Genomic DNA, 21,929 nt, shown 5'->3' with positions numbered 1-21,929 from the left:
TTTATATAGTCAGGTATAATTTTACTTTACATACCTCTGTAGGTCAACTATTTCATTGTTAAGGGTATCTAGCTCCTTAATAGCAGAGAAATCTGCAACAGGACTTGATCCTATGATGTTCTAAAAATAAAGAGTTCACAATTACAACATAATTACTATAAAATTCCATGTGGAAAAGCATTAAAAATGTTGAAAAGTACTATACGGATACATGTTTTATGGTATTACTAACACTTTTCATTCACTTAAGAAAACTATTGTATCTAGTGTAATTTCACACACATACAGAGTTATATACTAAGATATATTCCCTTAAACTCTCTAAAAGCTGTTGTTCTATCTCCACTTGAGATCTCAATGTCTTCATCAGTTGATCTAGCCTGTCTAGAACAGTGCAATAAAGAAGACAACAGATTCATAAACTAATTCCTCCACTGAAAGATAAATTTCTTGGGGAGATGAATGGTGATTTATTTGTATTTGTATCAAATAAGTGATGGTTGATTTTATTTTATTAAACAAATATTTACTTTTCATTAAATACTTTCAGTGTCTCCTCTATTTAAACTAAAGCCAACCAACCAGCATATTCCACAGTAAATATTAATATCATCATACGTGAAACTATCTTCATATGATATCATTTACATAAGATTTTCTTTTGATAATGACAATATCAGAATTAGTCTCTGAATGATATTTGTATTTAGAAAACCCAGCTGATTTATTCTGGGTCCTGCTATTTTACTAGCTGCATGATTTCACTGTAAAACAGGGAAATAATCTCTCTCCTGCCCACTTCAAAAATTAAATATTGCATATGAAGTCACTCTAAAAACTTTATGATATTTTATAAATGTAAGCTATATAATTAACTTCCTCAACAGAAAATGCTCTTTAAAGATAGAAAACCTTGCAATGACTTGCTTCCACCCTGGCTCAATTTCCTTTGTGAACCATTTTTGTCACCTTATACAACCGGCTGAAGTCAGGGCAAAAAGATAATTGTTTCTTCAAACACTTGACCTACACCCTATGCTACAATCAGATTGACAAATAATGGAATGATCATTAGGAAATGTTAAAACTGAGGTTTAAACATACAAAACTAAGATATATTGAGGACCTTATTAGCAGAACATAAAACTTACTGTTACACTTATGCTGCTATGAACTTAATGTATGTCACCAACTTGCACAACAGAAGAAGAAATCTGGAAGTTCACAATATCCTATCTGCTCATAATTATAAAGGTTTACAAATAACTTCAGTACTAATCTGAAAACTGTAGCATTGTAGGTAAGGCAGGTATTATTATAAATCTCATTTTAGAATTAAGGAAACATACTAAAGGACTTGCTTAAAGTTGAACCCAGCTAACAGGCAATTGTCAGGAGACTTCTAATTAAATTCAAGTGCTATTTCACATTAAGCCCCTCAGCACCTGCAAACTAAGACCATTTAAATAAAACTATTACCCTAAAAGCCAACTCGATAAACAGATACATCCATAAAATGTGGCAAATAATCATTTCTATACTTCTTTACGCTACACTGCATAACAGTCTTCATGTGCTTTGTTCTGATTATCAACACCAAAATTAGGATCAATTAGGATTCAATTAATGCTAGTCCCAATTTTATATTAATTACAGATCTGTACCAAATATACCTCTTACAATGTTTTAATACGTTTCACTAATACACAGACCCTTATCATTCCATATTAAATTAGAAATTTTAAAGTGAATTTGAGTTTGAGTTTCTGAATGCGACAAGTATTTACCAGGATTTTAACTTATGAGCTAAGTAAGCCTGGCCAGACCATTTGAAAGGTGAACAAAATGAAAAATAGGCACTTAGTCTCACTTTCATCACCAAGAGTAACTTACATCACCTAAAAGCTACTGAGAACTTTGCTATCAGAGGTGCAAGCAAACCAAGAAACTCATGACTCCCTCACCTCTTCTATCACTCTAACTCAAAAAAGGTGACTCACATTTAACAGTCTTTCACTATTAAAAATATCATCAAATAAGAGTGAGATAAATAAGTTTAACTTGAAGCAAGTTATAAGGTGATACCACAGATGACTCCAGAATGAAGATTACTGTACTTAGTTGGTACAGATTAGTGTACTTGCGTGCCTCAATTACTGACACAAAAATTAAACCCCCATTCCAGAGCAATAAAATGACATTCAATCAGGAAGCATGGAAAGGTACAGCTAACAGTATATAAGGCATAATAAGAAAAATGTACTTTTTCATGTTCCCTTGTCACAGAATACTTTCTCTCACCCTGTTTTGTGCATTACAGAAAAGTTCCACTTTGGTGATTCTAAGTGGATCAGAGAGCCTAAGGAAGGCAAGTTAAAAAGCACACAAGGACCAAGTGACAGACATGTGACAAAAGCATGCTGTTTAGGTATTTTCTCTGCATCAACTTAGCTGCATAAAAAAACCTCTAATTTCAAAATGTATCTTGTAACCCAAAAACTGTAATGCTAAAAAAGGCATAAAGTAAAGCTCTAACCTTGAGAGAGTAGAGTTAAGAAACTGACAGTACAAGAAAGGCGAAAAGCAGAGTGCTGCAGAATGGAAAAAATAGTCCAAACTAGAAAAAACACAGAAAGGAAAGCAACGTTCAAAAAAGGATTAGTCAAAGCTGCAAAAATGCAGTTCTAAAAAAATTAGATTATAAAGAGAAAATAGATTATTTGAATGACAAAACAAATGCAAATTTTAATTTTTAAGGTTAAAATTATTGATTATAGGTAAGACAACAGTGATAAAATCCCATTTTAATGAATACTGATATCTCACATAGAAGTACCTATGCTCTAGTGAATGGACTTTACTAAATCTACTAAACTGAAAATTCTGTACAGCACATGCAACTCAAAGTGTCTACTAATTAAAGCCTTTGATGAACAAACATAATTTGCTTCAGAAAGTTCTGCTGTATGTGTATTGTGTTGGTGGGAGATTCAGTGGGTATAAAATGAAGGGGGCAAGGGAAAAAAACAGTCTATATAGGTGAAAGAAGATGAAACAACACAGCCTTCCATAACTGAGGTACAGTTATAGTGGGGGGCATAAATACAAGTTTGCAATCTTTATCTTTCCAGGGGGCATCACTTTTAGCCTTCTCTACAACTTAGGGAATCCGTGTCCTACATCAAAATAAATCTCAAAAATTCACAAAATGCTCCTTCCCAAACACTGACAAAGCAGATTATCAAACAGTTACTTCACTTGAAAATAAGAATAAAAACTCTTACACATAACTTCTATACTTAGTGGCTATAAATTTCTGTTTAGTTGAGTTAGAGAAAATAGTCCAATTTTGACTTATTCGATTTGTTAAAATGGGATTTTTTAACCTATGCAACAAAATTAATGCAAAACCAAAATAGTCTACTGACATTTTAAAGAGAACTCTCCTCATATCAAATATGTGACAACTCCTATATATATAACTTCGAAGAATCACCACAGTCATGGTTACTTTGTAGGTCACAAGAAATTTAAAGATACAAAGTACACAGTTTTAAGGCAAATAGCCACTAGAGTAGGCAAGCTCTTTTAAAGCTCTATTACAAGGCCAAGGTATTATAAACCACAATATTAGGAAATGTTTCTAGATGAGAAAAGAAAAATCAAGATACAATATTACTAAAACATGTAGTTTTGAAAATCCCCACTGCTCGCCAGAACCAAAAGTAGCTAAAACCTGTTTCTAACTGTTCAGATATGAAATGTGGTTGTATGTTCAGGAATAGAGGTCATCCATATGGCAAAAGCCACATAGGTTTTTCCTCAAAAAGTTTTTCTTTTCGTTTTATGTAAAATCAACAACAAGTAGTCATAATCTCTTAGGTTTTGTTTTCAAATTGGTATTGCTTTCTCCAAGTGTGAATTATCAAATGAAACATAATAATTTAATTCTTATAGATTTCACTTAAAATCAACACTCTATTAATAAAAATTAATTCACAAATCCACAAGGGGAAAAACAAGATCAAATTTTTCCAATTTTAAGACTGGAAAACATGGTTGCCATACATGTAATGAATGGTGGGAGAAATGAGCTATAGCCCAAGGATATCATACAAGGCAATGAACATATTTATAGGTACAAATTAAACTACAAACAGTATACTGCTCTGTTTCTAGCCAGATACATTTTCTCCACTTTTCCATACAAACTGAGTTTGTCATCTGACACAGCATTTGTTTCTGTTAACTGCATTAAAGTTTTAAGTTGTCTTACCTTTTGTAAAGCGGCCCTATCTGATGGTGGGATCATCTCAGGAGTAAGAATGTGAGGAGGATCAATGCCCTTTATTAACTTCTGATTGATTAAGTGAAAAGCCAAGGCAAATTGATCTTTTGAAAGCTTCCCACAGTTCTTTGTGTCACATAATGCCCTGTGCAAATAAACAAGATGAACAGTATATAAATGCTACAACTAACATTCTAAAAATCCAGGAGAAAATTAATATGACTATGTAGCTATAAAATAATCATCATTTGAATTAAAAATTAAAAAAGAAAGTCACACCAACTCATGGCTAGCCCAAAACTCACTAACATGTTAGAAGAGAGATATTAGCTATTAATAAAATGGTAAGAAAAAGAGACCATTCACCTTGGTGCTGAGCAGGGGGTCTATAATTTGGGTTTGCTCTGTGCTTTCTTACTGATTTCCAGAATCACTACAGAGTAAAAGTTGTGGTGGGCCAATATTCTCTGCTCCCAACATTTTAAACATTAAAAGATGTTAAATGAAACCTAAAGTTTCGACAAATTTGGTTCGTTCATGGCATTAGAATGATTATAAGACAAGCAAAATACCCTGTGTCAGCTTGTTTCCTGCAACTTTTGAAGTAGGAGGATATAAGGATCCCCAAGTCAAAGAAAAACAACAGCTGCAAATGGAGATCACGTGTGGAAAGAAGGCAGCAATCTGGAAACCTTTACAAAATCACTTGAAGAGAAACAGCAATGTTTTATTCTATTTGCTTTTCCCTTTTTCTTTCTATTTTTTTAAACTCAGCTTTCTAAAGTTCTGATCTGAATGATTCACCAAAAACCAATGTAGCCTGACAAAAAGACTACAGATTATGGTGTCAAAGAAACCTTGAATTCCACTTTTCTACTTATTTCTTCTTGTGACATTGGCCATATTTTTTAACCTCTCCAAGCCTAAGTTTCTTCATCTACAAAGTGGAGATAACATCCATCTTGCAAAGTTACTGTGAGAATTAAAGACAAAGTACATAAGCAGTTTGGGCATAATGGGAAGCCCAAGACAGCTGCCATTTATTCAGCATAGTGCCTAGCCTAGGCACTAGAAAGTGGAAGCTACCATTAGTTATATATATTTAATCTTTTCCAGTCTTGAGGTCTTATTCTTTTTAAGGCAGATCTACTGTCCTTTGTTCTTTTCTATGTTCCTCTTTGCAACTATGTGGTACCATTTTTGATGTCTGCCCCTTGAAACCTCATGATAACTAACCTTGGTAATAATGAGATAGATTGGTAGCAGGCACACTATAAAGCATATTCATTATATACTACCTCATTTAATGTGAAATTCACTAAAGATACTAAAGGTTGTCACTTTTAAGGACCAAGTGTGTAGTTCCCATGTAAAGGTATAACTATACATGTACCCTACAGAATTATACAATAATGCTTTCAAGATTCTGTTTTTTAATACTGTTTAAATTTCAGAATTTTGGATTCTCCTTAAAAACTGAAGTTTAATAGTTGATATAAACCAATACTGGATTTTAACATTCTAATAACTGACATTGTCAACCTAATAAAATTATAGGTAACCTATCCTCAAGCTTTTGTCCACTACTCAGAAGAAATCATCAAGAGGGAAGGGATATATGTAAAATTATGGCTGATTTGCGTTGTCCTACAGCAGAAATCAATACAACACTGTAAAGCAATTCTCCAATTAAAAAATAAATTAATAAAAAAATCATCAGACAAAAGTTTCACTACAAAGTTCTAAAACAAAAACTGTCGTCCTTACTAATGCCTAAAAATATTAATAAGACTATACAAAAGTATAGCTGATATAAAACCATTATTTGTTTTTTAAATCAGTTTACAGTCTTACCAAATATGGGCTAGTAAGGCAGAAGGTAAGCCTGTCTTCAGGAAGATTTCACGGACTTCCAATCCTGACACAAATCCATCCATATCTTTATCAGTTTTCAAGAAGATTTCATCATATTTAGCTTTTTCTGCAGGGGATACAATCCACTACCGGAAAAAAAAATACATATATATATATATTTCTGCCAAAATGAAACAAATTTTCAAGTGTCCCCTTTCAAGTCATGACAGTATCTGTCACAATTCTGAGCAACTCTATCCCACTAACCATAGCAACAGTGTATCACCTCCATCACACCCCAAATGAAATGCTGTGATGAAGAGAAAACTACAGAAAAAAAATATAGGTTAGCTACAGAGCCTACATTTACAGATGCCCATTTTATTTTTTAAAATAATGAGCAAATTCAAGCACAGTTAACTCTTGACTTATGAATGACCACATTAATATATGTAACTGGGAGAGTCTGTATAAATAAAAGACTCAGATAATTCTAAATCTCTATTTTTTTTTTTTTACAGTTTCATTCTGCATTCTTAACTGTAGCTGAACAGTTAAGAATCAGGTGGCTGATTTGCACATTCTGTCATTATTTTCCTTCACTCCACCTAACAAGAAGCTGGCTACAGGAAAAAAAGGCCTTGGACAACAAAAAATTAGATAATTTGACCCCAAAGAATCAAGAGTTAACTTGAGATTAAACAAACAAAACATCTACTAACTATGCCAGGGCAAGCATGCCAGATTAACATAGTGTATCTTCTATCTCCAACTTGAATTCCAAGTAGATCAAGGCAAAGCCAACGAAACATCCATATGACTAAGTAAGGCCAAATACAGGAGAGGATTATCTGTCTTCTCTAGGACATCACATTAGACGAGTTCAACCGGAGAGAGCCCTGAAGTTTGATCCCTTTGATTGTTCCTTCTATCTTCATCAAGCGATCAGTTGTTAAATGCCATGCACTTTGTTTTTTCAAAAAAGTCCTTTAACAATGATAATTCTATACCTGTCTTAACGGTGCTTTGGTAGGTAAAATGCCTACTGGTGGGAAGGAGTGGTAAGGTTCCTTGGCTGATGCTGAAGAGGGGATCAACCGCATAGGGCCTGATATACTGACCGTTTTCCTCTTAGAAGGTGGCACCAAGGCTGGAGGCAAGGACATTGGCACAGGTTCTTTCTCCAGTGCACAGTATACCAAAAACATGGCCTTCAAAACAGATGAACCAGAGTCATACATATTAAAATCACTTAACAACATCTACCCATGAATTAATTTTTATACAACAAAAAAAATCTTCAAGCTACCTCAAATCCTTTTATTAAGAAATTAAGCTGGGAAGGAAAGAAAGAGGAAAAAAGGGAGAGATGAAAGGAAGGAGGGGTAAAAGGAAATAAATTAAAACTAAGCAACTTTTAGGAAGATATCCTAGCAGTAAAAACTCAGACACACACCCTTCAACTAAAAGTCTTGTAATGTCAAATGAAAACAACCTGGTGAAAACAATATTTGCAAAGAAAGAACTAACTTCCCTAATATATAAAGAATTCCTACAAATTAACAGAAAAAAAAACAACAACATAAAATCCAGTAGGAAAACAGGCTAAGAGAATTAACAGACACTTTAGAGAAAAGTAAATACTACAAATGGCCCATCCTTTAACTTACAAAAATATGCTCACTTTCACTCACAAGAAAACAGAAAGTTAAAACTATATGAAAACACCCTTTCCCATCTATCAGCAAAAGTTCAAAGTTTCATAACACAATTCTGTTAGCTACAATAGGCAAACAGACACTCTCGTACATTGCTAGTGAAAGCTCACACTAGTACCAAGCCTACTGTAAGGCATTTTGGCAACATCTACCAAATTATTGATTTCCCTTTTGGCTCAGCAATCTGATATCTGGGAATCTATCCTTACATATTCTCTACCTATCTACATAGGAAAGGCTGTATGAAACAGGTTATTAATTGAAGAACTGTTTGTATCAGCACTTAAGTGCTCATCAACAGAAGACTGGTTTAAAAGACTGGTATATCCATACAACTATCAAACAAACCTAAAAAAAAACCAACAAAACACCAAACCCATGGGAAATATTCTATATCTTAACTGCAGTGGTACCTTCACAGAAATATACAATTGTCAAAACTCATCAAATTATATATTTAAACTGAAAGCAATTCATTGTATGTAAAGTAGTCGTCAATAAAGCTGACCAGAAAAAAAGAATCATGGAGCACTCTGTGTGAAAAGATATCCAAAATACAATGTTAACATGAAAAAAAGTAAAGTGTTGAACAGTGTGTATGTATAATAGTGTATAATCTTTGCAGTAACAGGATGACAGTTACTCAAATTTGTTTCAGTTTGCATTAAGAAATTCTAGGAGGATAAACAAAGGCAGGATAAATAAGAATATATAGAGTAGGTGTAAATGGAGTAGTTGAGGGCAAGGATGAGATTGATATTTTTTTCCACTGAATATCCTTTTATATTGAACTGATTTATGAACCATGAGAATATTTTACCTATTAAAAGTTATTTTTAATTATAAAATACAAAAAAAAAACCCCACAAACTTTCTATTTCCAAAAGCTTGAAACGCCAGAAACAAAACAATCTGGCTAGCACATACTTCCAACCAAATTCACAATATATGTGAATATATTAGCTTGCCACTGAGTTAAAAGAAGTGAATAACATGCACATTAAAGGTCAGCATTCCTCTTGTACAGATGGGAGTCATTTCCTGGAAAAGTGGACACTTGAAGCAAAAAAGCTATGTCAGCCATCTGCTGCCAATAGACAACACATTTTTTTAAAGTTAAAAAAAGTACTGCTAAGTTCATGTTGCCTTGAAAATAGCTTTCTTGACAACTGAAGTCAAAATTTTTTCCACCAAATAAAATAGAAAAAGTGAACAGTATGCTGTTATGATTATGTTTGATTTCCTATTATATTGTACTTTATCTTAATCAAAGTGTATCATTGAAACAAATACGGCAACTGAATCAAATGATGTACACTTGTCAAAAATAAAAAACCCACAAACAAAAAAACAAAACCTCCTTCCTCCAAAACCTGGCCAGTTTAGTACCTAAACTGAAAAGTTCTAGGTACTAGCAAATGCATTTGCACAGCTAGAGATAGACACTTAACTAAGAAGCATTTCAAACATCTTTTTGATGATTTCAAGGTAAAAGCATCAAAAATAAACCTAAGCTTACTCAGAGATAGAGACAACAGGAAAAGAGGGTACTTTGTTTCACTGCTGCAGTCAATTACCACTAGTGGCTCACTCTCTTTGATTTTTTTCATCCTCTATGCTTTTAGGGAGTATTTCTCAAATTTTAGTGGTCATCAGAAACACCTGGAGGGTTTGTTAAAACACAGGTTTTTCAACCCAGTCCCAGTGATTCTTATTCAATTGGTCTGAGGTTAAGGCCTGAGAATTTGCATTTCTGGTAAGTTAACTGGTGACACTGATGTTATTATGGGAGACCATACTTTGAGAACCAGTATTTTAGGAGTTTCCTGAGGAGTTCTGTTTGCTCATTGGTTTCCTCAATCAGCTGAACTGCCAACATCTAATAACAGCAATCTAGGATGAAAATATCAGGTGTTTTTTTTATGTCTTCCAAGTAATACATGCTTCCCCTTCATCAATTTAGTTCAATAAATCATTTACTGAAATATTTCTTGCCACCAGACACTGCCAGACATTACAAATACAAAAGTGAAGGGACCTCTCATTTTAATAATCCAATAGAAGAAGGAGCAAACATGTGAAAAGTAAATTTCAATGCAATGTGAACAAGTTGAGATTCTTAATAATTCTCTAAGTCCCAAAAACTCTTCATATAATGCTGCTGCTAAGTCGCTTCAGTCGTGTCCGACTCTGTGCGAACAGATAGACAGAAGCCCAACAGGCTCCACCGTCCCTGGGATTCTCCAGGCAAGAACACTGGAGTGGGTTGCCATTTCCTTCTCCAATGCATGAAAGTGAAAAGTGAAAGTGAAGTCGCTCAGTCATCTCCGACTCCTAGCGACCCCATGGACTGCAGCCTACCAGGCTCCTCCATCCATGGGATTTTCCAGGCAAGAGTACTGGAGTGGGGTGCCATTGCCTTCTCCAAACTTCATATAATGAGGATCTAACAAATATTACTGACAAAAATTTCACCACTTTCAGTCTAAGAACTTATCTAACAGAAAAATTTAAGGCTTTAAGAATGTAAAAATGAATAAATAGATAGGAAGACAGAATATAAGAGAATATATTCTCTCCAAGGAGGAGAGAAGGATAAGGGGGAAATTACAGTGGAGAAACTTGGCAAACACAGCCTTAACCAAGTGATGAAGGTTAATATTACCAGTGATGGCATGTGGACATCATGTACCCCGTGCCCCACTTGCAAATAAAAGTGATGAGAGATGTATTCTACATCTGTGGTATTCTTTTCAAAAACTCATACCCTCAGGCTAATTATGAGAAAAACACATATTTCTAGGTTGGAAGACATTCCACAAGATACCTAGCTAGTACTCCTAGATAATGTTAAAAGTTATAGGTAAAAAGGAAACACTGAGAAACTATCAAAGACCAGAGAGACTGAGGAGACATGGCAATTAAATGTAGTGTGGCAGCCTAGACGGGATCCAAGGACTGAAAGGAAACACTGGTGAAATGTGAATCAAGTCTAGAGTTCAATTAACAGTAATGTACCACTGTTGGTTTTAGTTTTGATGTAAGTACCAGGACAATGTAATATGTTAATATTATAAGAGAAGTGGGGTGACGGGTATTGAGGAATTCTCTGTATTGTATCTGCAACTTTTCTATAAATTTAAAGCCATTCTAAAATTTAATAAAGTGAAAGTGAAGTCCCTCAGTCATGACCAACTCTTTGCGACCCCATGGACTGTAGCCTATCAGGCTTCTCCATCCATGGGATTTTCCAGGCAAAATCAGCATGATCTAGAAGGCCCAAGTTCGGCTCTGGCTCTGTTACTAACCGATCTGCTTAGGGGAGCTAATTTACAGGATCTTGTTCAACTCTAAAATCTATGATAAAGCACAAACTCATTTACCAAATATTAAATTATTAAATTTAAGGGTCTTCACTTTAAGTTTAAAAGCCACGGTTTCAGACTCAATAAAATAAAGAAGTATTTCACAGAATAGGACTGCAAACTGATAGAACTCATTCCAACAAAGAGAACAATAAACTTTAACATAATTATTGGTCATTTCCCAATATGATTTTTTATTTATTTTTGGTTGCGCCGGGTGTTTTGCAGCACATGGGCTCAATAGGTGCAGCAAGTGGGCTCTAGGGCACATGGACGTCAGGATTTGTGGCGCACAGGCTCAATGGTTGCAGCTGATGGGTTCTAGAGTGTGGGCTCAGTAGCAAGACTCACGTTGTGGTACCTGGGTTTAGTTACTCTGCGACATGTGGAATCTTCTTGCACAAGGGATCAAACCGGTGTTGTCCCCTGTATTGGCAGGCAGATTCTTATCCTCTGTACCATGAGGGAAGCCCCCACAATTTTATATATTATGGTATTTTGAGTTTTCAAACATATACCAGAGAGGAAAATTTGACTCTTTCACAAAATGTCCCCTTAATGCCCTATCAGACATTCTCCTCAGCTAAGTAAGTCAGAAGTAAAACTCAGGAAGATGTACTTCCAATATCCTTATATGCTAGTCATGTAATTCATTCATGAGCAAACAGAATACTTATAACAGTCATAGACAGTTAAAAAATCTGCATTCAAGGATGTAAAAATAATTTTTTGCCATCTTATTTTTGTGTGTATACATACACACATGGCTGCAGTCACCGTCAGCAGTTATTTGGCAGCCTGGCACTGCAGCCATGAAATTAAGAGACACTTGCTCCGTGGAAGGAAAGCTATGATAAACCTAGACAGTGTATTGAAAGGCAAAGACATCACTTTGCAGACAAAGGTCCATATAGTCAAAGCTGTGGTTTTTCTAGTAGTCAGCTATGGATGTGAGAGTTGGCCCATAAAAATGGCTGAAGAATTGATGCTTTCAAATTGTGGTACCAGAGAAGACTCTTAAGAGTCCCTTGGACTACAAGGAGATCAAACCAGTCAATCCTAAAGGAAATCAAGCCTGAATAGTCATTAGAGGGACTGGTGGGTGCTGAAGCTGAAGTTCCAATACTTGGGCCACCTGATGTGAAGAGTTGACTCATTTAGAAAAGATCCTACTGCTGGGAAAGATTGAAGGCAAAAGGAGAAGGCGGCGGTAGAGGATGAGATGGCCATATAGCATCATCAACTCAATGGACATGAATCTGAACAAACTCTGGAAGATAGTGAAGGACACGGAAGCCTGGCGTGCTGTAGTTCATGGGGTTGCAAAGGGTCAGACACAATTTAGCAACTGAACAACAACAATACGTACACACCCATCTCAAAAGTCATTTTATGAACTACAGAAATGATCCCTGAAAGTAGTTTCCGAAGTCATTTTAATTGTGGCCAGAACACCCAAGGCATGCCAAGGCCTAACCTTTACAAATTTAGTTTAAAAGAAAAAAGAAAAACTCCACCAAGATACTCTAGATTCTGGATTTTTAACTAAAGCACTCGATTTCAGAGAATATGAAAAGCATTGACATTTGAAAAGAAATAAGTACTGTTGATTAAAGGTTCACATACAACAGAAGTTATAAAAGTTAGAATATCTCACTATCTTTCACTTTATTTATTCTAATTAAAAAAGTAAACCAACCCCAAAATCCCACCTATGCTATAAAATGAAAGAAAGAATTTGGTTTCGTTAAGAATTTTAAAGATTAAGTCTTGAACATAAAGACTCAGGTTCAACCAAATTTTGGTTCATTAATGAAATAAGAAGTTTTTGTTTTTAAAAATCCATACTGTAATTCAACAAACCAAATTAGAGTTTCTTATGAACTTCATTTTTATTTATTCCCATTCAAAAAATAAACACACACTTTGGCTTTGGGACAACTGCCTGCATGTGGCCACATGTGCAGGAGAAAAGCACTCCAGTCTGCACCCTGACATCTGAGTAGGGCTGTGCAGACTTTTATCTGGGATGTTTTGCCGGAGTCCAGCTCCGGCAGCCAGGGAAACACCCTGAAGGGATGAACGGGGTCGGCGAACGAAAATGATGCAGTCTCTCGCTCAAAGCACTGGGCTGCATGTTTATTTTAAGCATCATGTTTTCTTTTATACTTTTACAAAAGCATTAGGTCAGAGGTATGATATCTTCAGTTTCCCCTCACCCATATTTACTGTCTCCATAAATCATTGTTGTCCTTCAGAGTTTCTTCTTAAGTGTCCTTGTGATAACATTGTAACTCAAGTTTGTCTCTGGTCTGTATATTACATTCCTCAGTTTATTTCTTATCTCTTTAAATCCTGCTATCCCCTAGTAACTTAAGCTCATCATCTCCTAAAAAGGCTTTTGGCTATTAGTATCTCTAAAATACCTAGTTTCCATAAGCTATAGTAAAATATGCCAACACTACAACATACCTTAAACCTTTAGCTTCTAACTATTCTTAATTATTCCTAACCCCTAAACTCAGCAAACTTCTTTTGCCATAAACATTCCCCTTACAGGCAGGTTTCAGATAACAATGTTTCCCATGATCTCAGGCTGCAGCCTATGTGCTCATCCTGGAGCATTCTTTGTAAAGATCCTTGAACAAATGTCAATAGTTAACGTTATGGATTATAACATTCTTTCCAGCCAACTCAACCGGAGGAAGGAAAGGACAAGTCAGAATCACAAGACCTAACTCCTTCATCCTGGGACCGTGCCTGCGGGATGAGGAGAGGGGGTTGGGGCCGTGCCTCCATTTTGTCAGTAATGCCTATCGCGGCTCCCGACAATGTTTTTTTCTTAAATAGCAGCACAGAGCCTTCCTTTTCAGAACACTCGCACGTGGTTTACTCTCTACTTTCTCAGGGTTTGCCAAAGATGGCTGAACCTAGGTTGCATTAGGAAGACTTGGTAACAGGGTTCTCAGGACCTCTGTGCTCTGTTCCTGCTGGGGCACCCAGTGAAGGAGAGAAGACAAGATGTTGGAATAGAAGACCTTGAGCTTACTCCTCCACAGGAACATCAACATGACAACTAATCACTGAACAATCATCAATAAAAAAGACTGGAACATACCAAAAAAATATTCTACATCCAAAGACAAAAAGGAAATCACAACAAGACAGTAGAAGGAACACATCTGCTATATAACCAAATCCCACACCTCTGGATGGGAGGCTCACAAACTGAAGATAATCATATAGCAGAAGATCTCCTGAGGAGAAAGAGTGCTGAGCCCCACATCAGGCTCCCTGGTCTGGGGGTCTGGCATCAGTAGGAGGAGTCCCCAGAGCACTTGGCTTGGAAGGTCAGCGAGTCTTACTCTACAGGACTGAGGGAAACAGACTACACTCTTGGAGGGTGCACCCAAGGTCTCATGTGCACCAGGAACCAAGGAAAAGCAGTAAATTCATAGGAGCCTAGGCCAGACCTACCTGTTGGTCTTGGAGGGTCTCCCACAGAGGTAGGGGTGCTGTGGCTCTCTCTTAGAACACAAAAGCTAGTGACAAATATATCCAGAAGACATCTTGCTTGGGATATTAGCACCAAGACCTGACCCAAGCCAATAGCCTGTAGGCTCCAGTGTTGGGATGCCTCAGGCCAAACAACCAACAGGGCAGGAACACAGCCCCATCCATCAAAAGATAGGCTGCCTAAAAACTTCCTGGGACCACAACCACCTCTAGACACACTCCTTGACATGGCACTGTACACCAAAGAGCCAAGATCCAATTCCACCCATCAGTGGGCAGAAACCTGCCCCTAACCACCAGGAAGCTAGACCAGCCTCACCCACCAGGGGGCAAACACCAGAAGCAAGAAATATACAGTGCCACAGCCTACACAACTGAGTCTGCAAACACAGGTCAGAACCTACCCTGGGACCAATTGGTCCCTGGCCACTGGGTGATGAGAGGGGAGTATACAGCTGGTACACAAAGGACATCCTCTACAGAAGGCCACTGCTCCAATGTCAAGAAACATAACTAACTTTCCACATACATAAAAATACAAATAGAACTTTAGACAAAAGGAGATGGCAGAGGATTATGTTCCAGACAAAGGAACAAGATAAAACACCATAAAAACAACTAAGTGACATGGAGATAGGCAATCTACCCAAGAGAGAGTTCACAGTAATGATCGTAAAGATGATCCAAGAACCTGGGAAAAGAATTCAAGCATAAAGCAAGAAGTTACAATAAGTTTTTAACAAATAATTAGAAAAAATAAAGAACAACCAAAGATAGTTGAAGAATACAATAACTGAAATAAAAAATAAACTAGAAGGAATCAACATAAGAATAAATGAGGCAGAAGAATGGATAAGGGAGCTGAAAGAGTACTGGAAATCACTGCCATGGAACAGAATAAAGCAAAAAGACTGAAAAGAAACGAGGACAGTTTAAGAAACCTCTGGGACAATGTCAATCACAGCAACTGCATTATAGGGGTCCCAGAAGGAGAAGAGAGAGAAAGGGCCTGAGAAGATAATACTTACAGAGATAATAGCTGAAAACTCCCCTAACATGGGAAAGGAAGCAGTCACCCAAGTCCAGGAAGCACAGAGTACCATACAGCATCAACCCAGGGAGGAACATACCGAGACATAGTAATCAAACTGACAAAAATTAAAGAGAAAGAAAAAATATTAAAACTAACAAGTAAAAAGCAACAAATAACATACAAGGGTATCTCCATAAAGTTATCAGCTGAATTTTCAGCAGAAACTTTACAGACAGAAGAGAGTGGCATGATACATTTAAAGATAAAAGGGAAAAGCCTACAACCAAGAATACTGTGCTCAGCAAGGCTCTTGTTCAGATTTGATGGAGAAATCAAAAGCTTTACAGACAAGCAAAAGCAAAAAGAATTCAGTACCACCAAACCAGCATTATGACAAATGCTAAAGGAACTTCTCTAGGCGGAAAAGAAAAGGCCACAATGAGAAACAAGAAAATTACGAACTGGGAAAGCTCACTGGTAAAGGCAAACCTAGAGTAAAGGTGGGAAATCATCCACACACAAATATGGTATCTAAACCAAAAATCGTGAAGAGAGTACAAAAGCAAGGTATCTGAAATGCATTTGAACTAAAGAGATCAGCAACTTAAAACAATCATGGAAATATATATAGACTGCTATATCAAAACCTTATGGGAACTGCAAACCAAAAAATCTATAATACATATATACACAAACAAAAAAAAAAGGAATCCAAACACAACACTAAAGAAAGTCATCAAATCACAAGTGAACAAAAGAGGAAAGGAAGAAAAAAGACCTACAAAGACAAATTCAAAACAATTAACAAAACGGCAATAAGAACATACATATCAATAATTACCTTAAATGAAAATAGATTAAATGCTCCATCCAAAAGACACAGACTGAGTGAATGGATACAAAAACAACATCTATATAGATGCCGTCTACAAGAGATTCGCTTCAGATCTAGAGACACATACAGACTGAAAGTGAGAGAATGAAAAAAGGTATTCCATGCAAATGGGTATCAGAAGAAAGCTGTAGTACCAATACTCAAATCAGATACAATAGACTTTAAAATAAAGACTGTTATAAGAGACAACAAAGGACACTACGTAATGATCAAGGGATCAAGAAGATATAACACCTGTAAATATAAATGCACCCAACATAGGAGCACGTCAATATATACAGTAAATGTTAACAGACATAAAAGGAGAAACTGACAGTAACACAGTAATGGTAGGGAATTTTAACACCCTACTTACATTGATGGACAGATCATCCAAACAAAAAATCAATAAGGAAACATAGGCCTTAAATGGCACATTAGACCAGATGGAACTAATATTAATAGAGCATTCCATCTGAAAGCAGCAGAATACACATTCTTTTCAAGTGCAGCACATGGAACATTCTCCAGGATAGAACACATGCTAAGCCATTAGGTAAGCCTCAGTAAATTTAAGAAAATTGCAATTGTACCAAATATATTTTCCAACCACAATGCTATGAGATTAGAAATCAACTAAGAGAAAAAAAACTGCAAAAACCACAAACACATGGAGGCTAAACAGTGTTACTAAACAACCAATGGGTCACTGAAGAAATCAAAGAGGAAATAAAATATCTAGAGACAAATGAAAATGAAAACTTGACAATCTAAAACCTATCAAATGCAGCAAATGCAGTTCTATGAAGGAAGTCTATAGCAACACAAGCTTACCTCAAGAAACAAGAAAAATCTCAAATAAACAACCTAATATTACAGCTAAAGCAACTAGAGAAATAAGAACAAACAAAACCCAAAGTTAGGAGGAGGAGAGAAATCATAAAGGTCAAAGCAGAAATAAATGAAAGAGACTTAAAGGACCATAAAAGACTACTACAAGCAACTAAACAGCAATAAAATGTACAACCTCGAAGAGATGGACATATTACTAGAAAAATACAATCTCTCACGACTGAACCAGGGAGAAACAGAAAATATGAACAGATGAATTTTAAGTACTGAACTTGAATCTGTGATTTAAAAACTCTCAACAAACAAAAATTCAGGATCAGATAACTTTACAGGTTCTACCTATAAATTCTACCAACAATTCAGAAAAGAGTAACACCAATCCTTCTTAAACTATTCAAAGAAACTGCGAAGGAAGGAACACATCTAAACTTATTCTATGAGACCACCATCACCCTGATACCAAAATCAGATGCTGTGTGCTTAGCTGCTCAGTTGCGTCTGACTCTGTGACCGCATGGACTGTAACCTGCCAGGCTCCTCAGTCTACGGCAATTCTCCAGGCAATACTGGAGTAGGTTACCAAGCCCTCCCCCAGGGGACCTTCCCAACCCAGGGATCAAACCCAGGTCTCCAGCATTGCAGGCGGATTCTTTACCATCTGAGCCACCAGGGAAGCCCCAAACCAGATGAAGATACTACACACAAAAAATAAAAACCATATGATCAGCTCATAGATGCCAAAATAGCTCTTGACAAAATTCAACATCTATTTATGATAAAACCTATCCAAAAAGTGGGCATAGCAGGAATCTACCTCAACATAATAAAGGCCATATAGGACAAATTCACAGGTAACATAACAGTAAAATGCTGAAAGCATTTCCTCTAAAATCAGGAACAAGACAAGGATGTCCACTCTCATCACTTTTATTCAATATAGCAATAAGAAAAAGAAATAACAGGAATTAATTGGAAAAGAAATAAAACTGTCATTGTTTGCAGATGACATGATACTATACATAGAAAATCCTAAAGACACTACCAGAAAAGATGGCTCTTTTTAAAAGATTACACAAAAATTTTGGCTACACAAAAATTCAGTTAAACAAAAAACAAGAAGCAAAAATAAGTAAGATTTGGAAAGAGAAAGACACACAAACACAAACCCAGAAGAGAATCAAGAATAGCGCAATTCTGTGGCAAATCTGAAAGTCAAGGAAACAACAATTTCTTAGCAAAATAAAGACAGAAAATTTGAAAAGACTTATTTCCAAATAAGAGATTAAAAGGGGGATTAGAGATTTATCATTCATGAGTTCACAGCAGAATTTCATGTAACTCGTAAGGAAGACATGAAAACAGCTCTCTGAAGAATTAACTATCCATTTACTAAGGATAAAGCATCTTGGGATAAGATGTCTAAACTTCCTCTGCTTCCATAAATGAGGTGAAACTGTTGTATTATTCATGTTTTCCTTTAATGAAACCAATGTGAAAATTTGGGAATATATTTGAAATAAAGACATTTCACAGCAGAAGTAGGCACTAAGATGCCTGGTCAAGTTGGAATTCAAAAGATTATATACTCAGCATCTTTAGAGTGCATTATCCAAAGCATGTATTCTTACGCACCTAAAAGTCAAATAAAATGAAGAGGGCAAAACATTCACTCTCCATTATCCATTTGCTTAATAATATTTACTGACTAGAAATTCTAGGTAAAAATAGTCATACCATTAATTTTAAGAGAAATGTAGTTTTCCCCTAAAGATAAACAAAAAGGGGAAATTTTCACTTGAGAAAGCCATTATGATGTTAAAAATTTCAAAAGCTTTAGGTTACTTACAACGGCAAACTCATCTCTGTCAAGCATTCCATCATGGTCAATATCACTCAATTCCCAAACCTTAAAAAGAAAAGAATTGGGTAAGATTAACATCATTTCATTTCATGTGCTAATTGTCTATATCAAATATATATTTGGAGGGAACAGTTTTTCCTAAACATTATAAAATCTATTTTTCTGAGACATTTCAATTATGCCGAGCATTTTATTACATCACTAATAGAATTTCTGTAAAAAATATAATACTAATTCTTAATAGCAGTAGTTTTTAACAGAAATCACTTTGTAAAGTTTTAAAGAAAATACTTTGCTCCTCTCAACTAAGAAAACAATTATGTAACACAGTACTTTAAACAACTTTTTGATGCTTGAACTGTGGTGTTAGAAAAGACTCTTGAGAATCCCTTGGCCTGCAAGGACATCAAACCAGTCAGTCCTAAAGGAAATCAGTCCTAAATATTCATCGGAAGGACTGATGCTGAAGTTGAAGCTCCAACACTTTGGCCACTTGATGCGAAGAACTGACTCACTGGAAAAGACCCTGATGCTGGGAAAGACTGAGGGCAGGAGGAGAAGGGGACGACAGACATGAGATGGTTGGACGGCATCACCAGTTCAATGGACATGAATTTGAGCAAGCTCCAGAAGATGGTCAAGGACAGGAAAGCCTGGTGTGCTACAGTCCACGGGGGTCACAAAGAGTCAGAAAAAAACTGAGCCACTGAACAACAACTTTCAACAACTACGTTTTTTGAAAAACATCATCTCAGTTACTTCATGCAACAACTTCATGTGGTACTATAAAACCTATTTTAGACCCGAGACTACATGACTTATCTAGGATCATGTAACTATTATTAAGTAACAGAATCAGTCTTCAATCTGAAGACTTTCAACCAAGTCCATTATTGTTTTCCCTATAACATAGAATCGCAAATTAACTGAAATACATATTCAATGAACATTATATTATTAATCATTAGCCAACTAATGTCCAGAGCATACAGAGAATCAACCTTAAAGAAAGAAAGAAAGTGAAGTCACTCAGTTGTGTCCGACTCTTTGCTACCCCATGGACTGTAGCCTACCAGGGTCCTCTGTCCATGGGATTCTCCAGGCAAGAATACTGGAGTGGGTTGTCGTTTCCTTCTCCAGGGGATCTTCCCAACCCAGGGATCAAACCCGGGTCTCCTGCATTGTGGGCAGACGCTTTACCATCTGAGCCACCAGGGAAGCCCAATAAACCGTAAAGGCCTGGTATGTTTGGTCTAAACCTAGACTATCTTCCATAGCTTTAGACCAGCTATAAACTATTTAAAATTGTTGAAATGAAGGTATTTAAGTTAGTCAACAAAATTTTATTTGGGGCAGAAAGAGAAGGTATACTGATAGAGACAGGAGTGAATACAAGCAAGTGTCTGGGTGCTGAGGGCCTTGAAGTTAAGACTTTATCCTAAATGCAATAGGAAGCTACCTAAGAGGGTAACTTTCAAGTAAAAAATAACAAGATTACATTTATAGTTTAGAAATCTAATACTGATCATATGGTATAAAAATAATTAGTAGAAAACAAGATTAGAAAATTAGTTTAGCACCTAAACTATACAACACTGATCCAGTAGTACTGGTGTTGTGATGACAAGTTGTTGTCATCGTCATCATCATGGCAGCTAACATTCAAAGAGTATGTACCAAGATCTGTGCTAGGTACTTTATATACATTATCCCATTTAATTTGTATACCCTGTAAACAGGATGATGTGATATGAAAGTCACTCAGTCATGTCTGACTCTTTGCGATCCCATGAACTGTAGGCTGCCAGACTCCTCTGTCCACAGAATTCTCCAGGCAAGAATACTGGAGTGGGTAGCCATTCCCTTCTCCAGGAGATCTTCCCAACCCAGGGATCAAACCCAGGTCTCCCTCATTGCAGGCGGATTCTTTACTGTCTGAGCCACCTGGGAAGCGCAAGAATACCGGAGTAGGCACCCTATCCCTTCTCCATGGGATCTTCCCAACCCAGGAATCAAACCAGAGTCCCCTGCACTGCAGGTGGATTCTTTACCATCTGAGCTACCAGGGAATCCCTAGAAAACAAGCTAATTTTAAAGATTAGAAAACTGAAACATGGTTTTCTAATGATTTGCCCAAGGTCATACAGTTAAGAAATGGTGTAGCCATGATTCGACCCTATACAGCCTAAGTAAGAAATTAAAGAAAAGACTAGAGGTTTAAAGAGAGTAGACGAGGTCTGAAATATAAAGAGGGGTATTAAGAAATCACTATGCAAACAGCACAAGAGAGGCTACAGTACAGAAAGCCCAGCTGAAGCTGGTAATCACAAAACTATGAGGACACTAATCTTATGGGACTTTCTCAATAGTCCAAATGCAACCAGAGAGAAGGCAAATAATTAGCTTCATGTAAGGTTAGATTTTCATCAGGCAGGAGAGAGATTAGAAAACATGGCAAAGGAAGCTAAGGATACTGACATGAAACTGTGAACCAAAAGAATCCAAGATGAATGAAGGAAAAAGTAAATTCAAAGGACAGAGAAAATAAGAGTCTGATATAAAGGTCTT

General features: G+C 36.3%; 1 protein-coding gene across 50 annotated transcripts in view; it reads right to left on the bottom strand.

The window, feature by feature from the left end:
• Positions 1 to 21,929, bottom strand: part of EPS15 (epidermal growth factor receptor pathway substrate 15) — a 137,748-nt gene that overhangs the window by 77,147 nt on the left and 38,672 nt on the right. For 32 of the 50 annotated variants that reach the window (XM_081485491.1, XM_081485492.1, XM_081485524.1 and 29 more), the window contains 5 exons: positions 19,347 to 19,406; positions 7,264 to 7,353; positions 6,143 to 6,288; positions 4,277 to 4,433; positions 35 to 120 (listed from right to left, as the gene is read on the bottom strand). In XM_081485491.1, coding sequence (XP_081341617.1) covers positions 35 to 120; positions 4,277 to 4,433; positions 6,143 to 6,288; positions 7,264 to 7,353; positions 19,347 to 19,406 — 539 coding nt within the window. Of the gene's footprint in view, positions 1 to 34; positions 121 to 4,276; positions 4,434 to 6,142; positions 6,289 to 7,152; positions 7,354 to 19,346; positions 19,407 to 21,929 lie in introns of all 50 variants that reach the window. The other 18 variants (XM_081485479.1, XM_081485483.1, XM_081485488.1 and 15 more) reach the window with 2 other exon arrangements.

The sequence above is a fragment of the Giraffa tippelskirchi genome, chromosome 5, assembly GCF_054371585.1.
Source record: "Giraffa tippelskirchi isolate mGirTip1 chromosome 5, T2T-mGirTip1v1.2.pri, whole genome shotgun sequence".
In the NCBI taxonomy this organism is placed as follows: Eukaryota; Metazoa; Chordata; class Mammalia; order Artiodactyla; family Giraffidae; genus Giraffa; species Giraffa tippelskirchi.
This window is presented reverse-complemented; position numbering and strand designations above follow the sequence as displayed.